This window comes from Phoenix dactylifera, chromosome 7 (genome assembly GCF_051530095.1).
Source record: "Phoenix dactylifera cultivar Ajwa chromosome 7, Ajwa_hap1_PhDact_Kaust_v1.1, whole genome shotgun sequence".
Lineage (NCBI taxonomy): Eukaryota > Viridiplantae > Streptophyta > Magnoliopsida > Arecales > Arecaceae > Phoenix > Phoenix dactylifera.
Genome location: NC_143196.1, coordinates 7,639,207 through 7,649,560, shown reverse-complemented (window position 1 = coordinate 7,649,560; position 10,354 = coordinate 7,639,207). Strand labels below are relative to the sequence as shown.

The 10,354-nt window shown below is 36.2% G+C and overlaps 1 protein-coding gene across 1 annotated transcript; it reads right to left on the bottom strand.

Annotated features, from left to right (window-relative positions):
- Positions 1–417: 417 nt before the first annotated feature.
- Positions 418–9,934, bottom strand: LOC103714924 (heat shock protein 90-6, mitochondrial). Its single transcript, XM_008802394.6, has 20 exons — positions 9,620–9,934; positions 8,124–8,324; positions 7,950–8,023; positions 7,304–7,429; positions 7,114–7,207; positions 6,931–7,014; positions 6,599–6,742; positions 6,397–6,510; positions 6,183–6,245; positions 5,985–6,059; positions 5,775–5,879; positions 4,776–4,907; positions 4,586–4,678; positions 4,394–4,471; positions 3,954–4,208; positions 3,704–3,806; positions 2,347–2,521; positions 2,155–2,260; positions 1,699–1,788; positions 418–835 (listed from the first exon to the last, which is right to left on the bottom strand). The coding sequence occupies exons 1-20, from the start codon at positions 9,731–9,733 to the stop codon at positions 656–658; spliced, it is 2,406 nt and encodes an 801-aa protein (XP_008800616.4). The 5' UTR covers positions 9,734–9,934; the 3' UTR covers positions 418–655.
- Between the last annotated feature and the right edge of the window lie 420 nt (positions 9,935–10,354).

Sequence of the window (10,354 nt, the reverse complement as noted above, 5' to 3'; positions counted from 1 at the left end):
AATTTAGAAGTTACAGTAACTACAAAAAAGATGATAAAATATTTCATAACTTGACAGGATTATGACCCATATCCTTTTTTATTAATGATAACACACATTTCCATGCTTATACCACTAATTTGACATAGCTATTAATCCTTTTTTTCCCTAATTTTGGTGACATAGCTATTAATCCTTGTTTCCCTAATTTCCCTTTTTTTTTGGTTGGGTCAGGTGCAGCATACGTTGCCTGAATAAAAACATCCAGGAGAATCAGAGGGCATAATTTCCAAGATTTGGAGGAGCAACACAAGCCGGAATCCCACAAAGTAACTCCAATGTGGCATCCAACACTCTAAGAATATATCAGCTATCATTACCAACACCTATCCAACTTTTCCTTGTAGAAGATAAAAATGAACTATTAGACCATTAAAATTTTTCCACAAAGGAACAAAGACAACTTGTTTTCTGAATCTCAATCTAGCAACAAGGTGTGTAAATGTCCAAAAGCACTGAAATAAATGCCTGATTACCAAGACATTTGCTTCTGTTCTGTTACATTCTTTGATTACTCACTCATCTATGTATCAATCACGAAGTTTTCTATAATTGAAGCGTCGTGAAAAGACAGACTACCGACTCTACCATGGAAAATTACTAACATGCAAGATTCTCATTTCTGACCACCGGTTTCTTGCACGACCTCAGCTTCAAATGCCTCAGGGTTTTGAGATCCTGCAGACTGGTGTGGTCGCACATGCTCCACCCCAGGGGTTGTGGACGCCCATTTGCCAGAAAGAGCAGTTCCCATCATCTCATAGATCTTTCCACCGAGTTCCGTTGGGTTATCAGGCTGCAATAGTACAGATATAAGATTAAAAGTGCAACAAGAGCTTAGAAGACTCCCAAAAAAGTCCCACCAGATGACCCCAGAATTAATCAGAATGCATGACTAGTGTGCATCATAGCACTACATAACTGTGTTGAATTTCCAACTTTTATACACAAAATACAAACAAGAGAGAGAGAATATAAACAACTAAGAAATGGACAGAAAATCCACTGAGATTCAAGTAACGGTTCAAGGCCTGAGAAATTTGAGGCGGCACATTCGAACAATCTCTTTTAATATTTTACAGTAATCCATGACAAGCAATTTGAATAAATCTTCAATAGCAGACGGAAAAGACTGTTTCAGGAGAATGTCTAAAGAATTCAGATAGTGACATGTGACTTCCCAAAAAGAGTTGAATTACAATCAAGCTATATCAGTCAAGTGCCTCCTGGCTTATCTTTGAAGCGATTAAACGTTTTGTTTCTAGTTAAGCTTCTGCACTTGGGACTGGAATCCATGCAGAACTCCATACAAATAATTATCTATACAAAAGAGACTTCTAATTCAAATTAAGCTATTTGCATAATTTCTAAGGTCACATAACCAATTATCTAGTCCCGCGGACAGTTCATTTTTTCTACCAAGTAGCAGAGACAGCCCTTAACTGGAAAACAAAAACTTAGGTTTAAATAGAATTGCCAGCAAAATACTTGATAGCATTTGTCAGAGCTCATGACCCAAAAAACAATTGAGACTTAATAGAAAGACATGTGGTGCAGATGTTTTAAACTAATAGGAAATGAAATGTATACATAATCCCAAAAACATAAGCTTAGTTGTAAGTACCTGAAATATAGGCTTAATGGAAAATAAATACTTACAGTGAAGCCACTAGAAATCAGAGCCGTGTCAAATAAAAGATCGATAGCCCTCAGAGCCTCAGGATCATCAGGGCAAGTCCTGCATGCAACCTGCATTTCCGCAGAAAAATCAAATTAAGGATTTGAGGATCTAAATTTCAGCCATGTCGGGTTGTTTACAGATGCACATTGACAAATTGCACTAGCTCCTGCTAATTATCATTAGGAGCTTCTCAATATGGTTTCAGTGATAATATATAGATGCAATCATGATATAATTAACACCATATGTAGCTGTTAAAAGACCTAAATTGTTTGCGTTAAGGTGAAAAATCAATTCAGATGTCCAGTTTTGATAGAGTTGACTCTATAACCTTTTTTTTTTCATTTCCACAGATATTCCTAAGTATAAGCTTCATACTCAAGCCTTGAAACTGAAAGAAAATGAGTGTTATCTACAAATAATAGCTGACTTACATTCAAGTCATTGATTATAGGATGTTCCGGATTAATTTCAAATACCCTTCTTGAACGCATAAACTCCAAGCTTGAAACGTCTCCAAGGGTCTGTGACCTCATTAACCTGCAGCAGACCGAAAGCATAAAAACCCATTAAATAATGTATAATGACTGCTGTCATGACGAGCTGCATAGTTATGAGAGACTTGCCTCTCCATATTAGCAGACCAGCCAAACTTCCCAGAAACAAGAACACATGGAGAGCTCCTAAGGCGACTGGAAATGTCAACACGAGCAACCTTGTCTCCCAGTCTCTTCTTGATCCAGTCACAGGTCTGGGCAAATTCCTGCTTAATTTCCTTATCCTTTTCCTCATTCTTATCACCTGGCAACAATGATTTATAGCAGACACCACATCTATCAACATAACAATTAAAAAATAAATGAAATAACACTCGGCACAAAATCTTTCCAGGCTCCACTTGATTATTAGGGCGTGTTTGCAAGTGAACAGCTGAAGTAAGGAACTTGAACTCCAACTGCAGCAAAATTGCCAAACTTGACCTAGCCTAGGGGACTCCAAAGTCAAGTTTCATCTGGGAAAGCAGGACATTAATGATGCTTTGATGCCCTACCATTCATTCTTCTCTTACAAATGCACCGTTTATGCAGTATTTAAATAATAATCATCACTATTAATAATTTAATGATAGCTTTGTGCCCAAAATTTTACTTCCTATGCACCAAGTTGCTCCAAAACAAACAGCAGAATTTAACTTGTGAGAACTTAAGTGCTTAGACCACAAGTTCAGCTACTCAAAGTGGAAACAAATACACCCTGCAATTAGTTGAAACTGAAGCAATGGAGACCTTCATTTAACATAATAGGCAGGTGGTCGTTCAGTGAAGCTTGAATTAACTGCTTGTAATATACATACCAGCAAACCATCATGTGCAATTATGTGGGAGGAAAAATATTATTAAATGAGATATGCAAAAATGAATATAGGAAATAGAATAAAATAATAAATTATGCTTAAAATGTAAAATAGAGACAGTAAAAATAGAATAAACTGATAAAAGTATATGAAGGAAAATTTTCCAAGTATCTAGGTTGTGTTTTTCGAAAAAGTTTAGAAGCCGGGACACAAGATTCAAACTATAACTTGAATGGGAACAAAGAGGCCCTATGGTATGGGACTGTTCGAGACAAGCTTTGGATATTTGAAGCCCATTTTCCTTCTTATTTTTCCTTTGACAAGTGAAGGTACTTTAGATTAACTTTAGGACATGTTAGTCAAAACAAGTTCATAGATGGAATCCAACGTCCTCCAAAATTCAAAACTCCCTTTATATAATATGATACACGTAAAACTCAAGTTAGTAGCATAGATTTTCACAGTTTTAGATCTTCAAGAAATACCATGAGACACTAACAATTGATGCGGCTACATAGTTCATACAGGAGACCTCAGGGAAACCACGATTCACACTGGCCATTGATGCACCTACATAGTTTATACAGGATGCTTGATCATAAATGAAAAAGAAGGAAGTAATAACTAACCTAGGTCCAAGTCTTCCTTGCTGATATCAACAAAGTTCTTCTCCTTATAGGACTTCAGGTTTTGGATGGCGACTTCATCCATGGGATCAACTAAAAATAGCACCTGCAACAAAGGAAATCAGAGAAAAAAGGTTAATAAACAACACATGAGGAGTTGTGAGAAAAACTGGAGAAAATCTTGGCATATAGACAAATATGATAAATTGTTCTATTTATGAGAGAATATGTCACAACAGTATGATGAGTATACCTCAAAATCCTTTTCAAGAAGTCTCTCCAGGAAAGGAGCATTTCTTGCACTTGTCAAGCTGTCTGCTGCAATGTAGTAGATATCCTTCTGTTCTGGTTTCATATTCTCAACATATTCGTCTAAGCTAATTAACTCTTCCTCACTCTGAGAAGAGAAGAACCGAAGAAGTGGAGCAAGGCGTTTGTGATTCGAGTGATCTTCTATGCAGCCCAGTTTGAGAAATTTGCCAAAGTTGTCCCAGAACTTCTCATAGTCCTAAAACAAGTGGAAAAAATAGAGATATTGAAACAGGAATATATTGGGGGGAAAAAAGATTGCTCAACTATGTTGGGAACTGGGCATGTGAGAAACATGGACTAGACTCTGAATAGCGAGAATGCGGTCCTAACAGCAGAATTACCCACAAATTAGTTTTAAAGCAAATAAAAAGGACACCTTACTTCTTTGTTTTCGCTAAGAGAAATGCCCAGTATCATATCAAAGGCCTTCCGAACCAACCGCTTTCTCATGATGCGCACCTATCAAGACAATAATAGAGAGCAACCAATATAATAAGCCTTGGCAATTCCAAACATGTTCAGGAGAAGGTGAAGAATAACTTGAGATTCAGCAGATCCAGCAAATGTTCTTACAATCCGACTTTCTTGAAGGATCTCTCGTGAGACATTCAGTGGAAGGTCATTTGAATCAACAACACCTTTGACAAAGCTCAGATATCTTGGGAACTGAACAACAAAATGGATGAATATGAATTTCCTTAAACAAAAATGAAAGAAATATAAGTGTTGAGGCTATATATTAAGGGGTGAACATCCTTCTTACAAGTTCTCCATCGAAATCATCGGATATGAATACACGCTTGACATAAAGCCTAATGTTCTTTGTCTTTGTGTTAACTATGTCATCCTTTCTTGTGGCAGGAACGAAAAGAATAGATCTGAATTCCACCTCACCCTGCAATAAGTAATTTGAAGAGGCTTAGAGAAACAATAAATCAAGTTCTGCCAAAATAACAATAAAAGTTTCAGTGGGACAACCAGGACATCACAGAGAGAATTATTAGGTGCAAATCAGAGCACATGTACATGTGAGGGCGTGCAGGTGTGCACCAAAAACAAAAAAGGACACAAGCACGCATGTGTATGTATGCATGTAACGGAACAGGCCTGTGCAGATGGTGACATGAACAAGTTGCATTCCAAGGGTATTTTCCTTCAACAGGAACAAGACAATACAGTAGCAAGAAATGAGTTAGAGACTTTTGCACTCTCTTGACCTGGGCCTAGCATACGAACCAAGGTTTAGGAGATCTCATAAGAAAACAGAACTTAATGAGCTAAAGCTTCTTGTATACGTTAGTTTCTTCTGGAGGGAATATTTTTCCAGCACAAGGGAACATCAAAGCAATCTGATACTTTCTTGTAACTCAAGGCTATGGAAGGGTACAAGAGTATATTAGTCTACAATCTTTATACATCAAAGCCCTAGTACATTTTAAATCTTCGATTTCTTAGAATACTTTTTCCTACCAAAATTTAGATGCAAAATTTTATACTACCATACATGCAATAGTGTGATAATCGGACTATGAGAGGGAGCCGACTGATTACTCTATCAGATCTGAGACCATGTGCACGTGACAAATGCAAATGTCACCCTACATTACTATATTACTTTATGTGAAGTATGTAGTCAAGGTAGCAGCAAATAAACCAATCAAAGAAACATCAGATATGAGAATCTTTCAGCTTTAGTACCTCCTTACTCAACAAACGTCCCTTTTACAAAACACAAAAAAAAAAAGGAAAACAAGCAGCATACCTCTGTGGTGAAGTGTGACGAGGCCATAGGATCCAAGTATTCATCGAAAGTCTTCTTGTAGAACTCATTGTACTCCTCAGTAGTGACATCTTTAGGGTTGCGAAGCTGCACACAAACATGACTGAATATATGCCACTTGATTTGATTTGATTTGATCTTTGTTATCAAAGAACTTCAATATTTATGCAAAAAAAAAAAAAACTCACTCACCCATATAGGCTGGGTTTCATTTGTAAGCTCCCAGTCCCAATACCTCTCCACAACTTTCTTGGTCTTCTTCTTCTTCTATATGAACATCACGATCAAACCCAAATAAATTATTAGATAGCAATCAGTTTACCACCACAACATCAGAAGCATAGAGACATAGCTAGAATCTACAACACCATCAAAATTCCATGCATTTACCTCAGCTTTGGTATCTTCCTCCCCAACCTTATTAGCTTCAGCAGGATCCTCATCAACTTCAATCTGATGCAAATAATAAAATACAAAGAAGGAGTTATGTATAGTTCATTACTAGCAGAATATAGCCCCAAAACCTTATATTCAGATTTTTTTCACTTATGTTCAGATAGACAATGTGCTAAGGTAATGTCAACTTTTCCCAAATGCTGTTTACCTCTTTAGTAAAGCCCTTCTCTTGCCATGTATATATTGGGAAAGAAACAAATTGTGAGTAGTTCTTCACAAGTTTCTGGATCCTTTCAGGATGAGCAAAACCCTTGTCATCATGCTGATAAATGCACAAATGGAGATATTAGAATATGAGTTTTGGAATAATGGCAGTCAGTTGGAAGCAATTAGTCAAGTATATTAGAGACCTTAAGGTACAACATGAGACGAGTCCCTCTTGGAAGGAGTTTTTCTGGGTCTGTTTCCTCTCGAATCATATAAGAACTAGCACCAGCCTCTGCCTCCCACACATACTGCTTATCTGATTTTGGGCTCTTCGTTGAAACAACAACCTGTAGGTCAAAGAAATGGCAATCAGTAAAAATATGAAAAAGAATAAACAAATAATTTACCACAAGTGCATGAACATGAACTTGAAAAAATGAGCTTAAGATGTTTACAGCTAGAAAACATTTATTGCTGCATTATTTAGAGGAAAAAAATATGCTAGAAAATACAAGATGACTGGTTAAGAATATACCCTGTCGGAAACAAGGAATGCTGAATAAAAACCAACACCAAATTGGCCAATCAGAGTGCTGTCAGCACCAGCTTCTTGACTCTCCTGTAGTTGAAGACTCAAATATAGGTATTATCTATGTGAATCAACTATATTAATGTCAGCAGACAAGGAACATGAAGGGCATCGTTAGGTGCATCATACCTTCAATGATTTTAGAAACTTTGCTGTTCCGCTATGTGCAATAGTTCCTAAAGAGTCAACAAGTTCTTGTCTGGTCATACCTATACCAGTATCCCTAAAAAAAATACAAAAAATATGTTGAAGGTATCTCTTTAGCATACAAGAAGAGCAACCATGTTGCTAATAATTGCAACTGAAAAAGAAAACTTACGTAATTGTGATTATCCCATTGTCTTTGTCAGTTTGGATACGGATGTCAAGGTCAACAGCATCCTTCAGTAGTTCAGGTTCAGTTACACTCAAAAAACGTAACTTGTCAAGTGCATCACTTGCATTGCTGCTCATCAGAAAAGAGAAAAGATGCCAAAAAAAAAAATTAGGTCCACAAGAATTTGGACAAGTTACCCACTAGCAGATGTCTATTATGGAAATAAACTTAGAAACCTTTAGATGCTCTGACAAAAGTCTCATCCACACATATTTAACTTGTTAAGATGAACATTTATTTTAGCATTTAGGTGATGTACCAGAAATCAGTTTGCACCATCACGGGCCATTTTACATCAGTTAAAACATGGCATATTGCATGACGAAAACAGTGGATTGGTCTTGAATATGAGCATGTAAAATATTGTGCCTAACCACACTTTTCTGAAAGTTCACACTGTTTCTGAGACAAATTAAGTAAACAGTTAAAGCAACCAGCATGCAAAATGATTAGAATTTATACAGCAAGAAAAGTATCAATATGATCAAAATATCAAATTGATGTTCCAATAAAGAATATATATAAAAAAAACTATTTGAAAATGAGGCATCTCTAAAATGACAGTAGTATAGAGTCAAATTCCACATACCTAACCAACTCCCGAAGAAATACTTCTTTGTTGCTGTATAAGCTATGAACTATGAGGTCCATGAGGCGACTAACCTGCCATATACAAAACCATGAAGAAATGTTTGAGGCCAGCAGTCTCTTAAAACTACAAGAGATGAAGAAGTGATCTCAACTCTAGAAATGGACTAGATACCTCAGCCTGGTACTCATATTTCTCACAAGGTGGATCAGATGTATCAACTGCTGCAGTAGTCGACACATAACGGTTGCTAACAAGAGTGCCATTTCGAATATTTAGATGCATTGCATGGTTTGGGTCATTGTTTTTTGGTGCAGAAAACATAGAAAACCATCTAGTTTGAAACTGAGGAAGTTTGTCCTTGTTCTCCATTAACTAAAAGAAAGAAAAAAAACACAAAGCATTGGTTAGGCAAATTTAATCCATAGAGATGTCACATTAACTTCTGGGAACACCAATAATCAATTATCTAGTTTAGTACAATAAGCAAATTGCAAGTAAGGGAGATAGCAAAATGCCAGTTAAAGATGTTGTGCAGTTGTCATCTGATAGTAAACAAAACAAGAATGAAATAAAAAATATATAGCTTTAATGATTCAAAATTCCGCTCAAGCACCAAAGGTTTAGCTTGGGGGAAAAAGGAAAAAACCTTTTGGTTACATGTTGTTAAAAGTACAAAAATCAATTTAGTAAAACACAATTGTTCAAATTTAGACAGATAGCGAGGCAGCGTGGGAAATATAATCTAAAACATGCCACATAACATCTTTGAGTACAAAAATATATACGAACTTAAACTGAAAATTGCATGCATTTATGCAATCTATTCATTCTCAAGGTTCCCTGCTTGTACTGCTTCAGAAATCCAAAGAACAATTATGAGATCTCTTTCACAAACTATAGTGACGAGTCACAATAAAAGTCAAAAGTTATAATTATAAGAGTCGCAAGTATTCACATTCTATACATGATCCATTAAGAAATTTCGCATATTTTTCACCCTATTGACACAATTCTAATACATTCAGTATTTACTTCCCATCAACTGATCAAACTCCATTTCCATAAATTTACTTCAAAAATGATTCTTTTGTACTGTACAAAAGAAGATTCATTTGTACATAATGAAAAAAGCACACTTACGTTATGAAAACTAATGGGGATCATGCTGTTCATATTGCAAAAACCGTTGCACAAAAGCAACTAAAAAATTCCAAATTTTATTTTTTAAAAAAAAATCATTTATTGAATTCCATTTCCATTTCTTATACATATTTTTATAAAAAAATGAATACAGCATAAGCTAAATATAATCGAAGAAGTCCAAATTTTATTTTTTAATTAATTATATGAAGAAAGGCTTCAAAATTCCAAATGAAATCAATCAACTCCTTTATCATCACGATAACAAAAGTTGATTCAGCCCGCAAACTACGCCAAGCCACACAAAAGCTATTCCATTCAATAAGCAAGAAAAAGAACCAAAATGGAAATAACCTAATATAAAACCTCCATTCAAAAAATAAAACCACTAATAAGAAAATGAAAATACACAATAAAGTCAATAAATCGACTCCCGCTCATCAGATCTAAAAATTCGTGGTTGAAAAAAAAAGGGAAAGAGAAATCATAAATCCTAGGATTGAAGGAATTCAGAATCTTTGGCATACCGAGTTGGGGTAGGACGGAGAGGCGGAGGAGGAGGAGGAAGAAGAGGTGGAGGTGGCGCGAGCCAGGGCTCGGTGTCGAGCAGCGGAGACGGATCGCCTCGAAACCCCCAGCATTTGCTCCTCTTTTCTTTCTTTCAACCCCTCTAACTCCCTTCTTAGCGGCGGTCTCGGAGATGATGGAGGCTTTTGAGGGTTTAAGGCTTCGAATGGGCGGAGGAGAGTGGTCAGGGTTTAAAGGAAGGGGTTCGGTTGGATTTTATTAAGGGGGATTTCATGGAGAAGTCTCTGGAGTCTTCGAGTCACCTTCCTCATTTCTTTTTGACAAACAACCATAGAAGGGAGTAACGAATAATTGCACCCTAACCCGGATCCAAGCCGAATGGCTTTCGGGTCTGGTTTGATCATCCGGTTAGAATTTAGGGCGTATTTTATTTGCGACCACAGTCGGAATCGGAATTAATTAAAATAGAAACCCAAATAGCCATATTTTTTTGACCTATATGATTCTTGAACGAAATTAAAATCAGAAACAAAATAAAATTTGAATACTAAAAAAATAGAAATTGAATTTTAGAAAATTAGAACATTCTCATCTTATAACTTTTCAACCAAAGCATGCATTCTTATTTCGAGATCTATTTTTTCTTAACCAAATATGCCCTTACTCTCGATCTTGTGTCTTTTAATTGGTAATAGTCATATGCTCTCGCCGGAAAAATATGCGTGGATTTCATA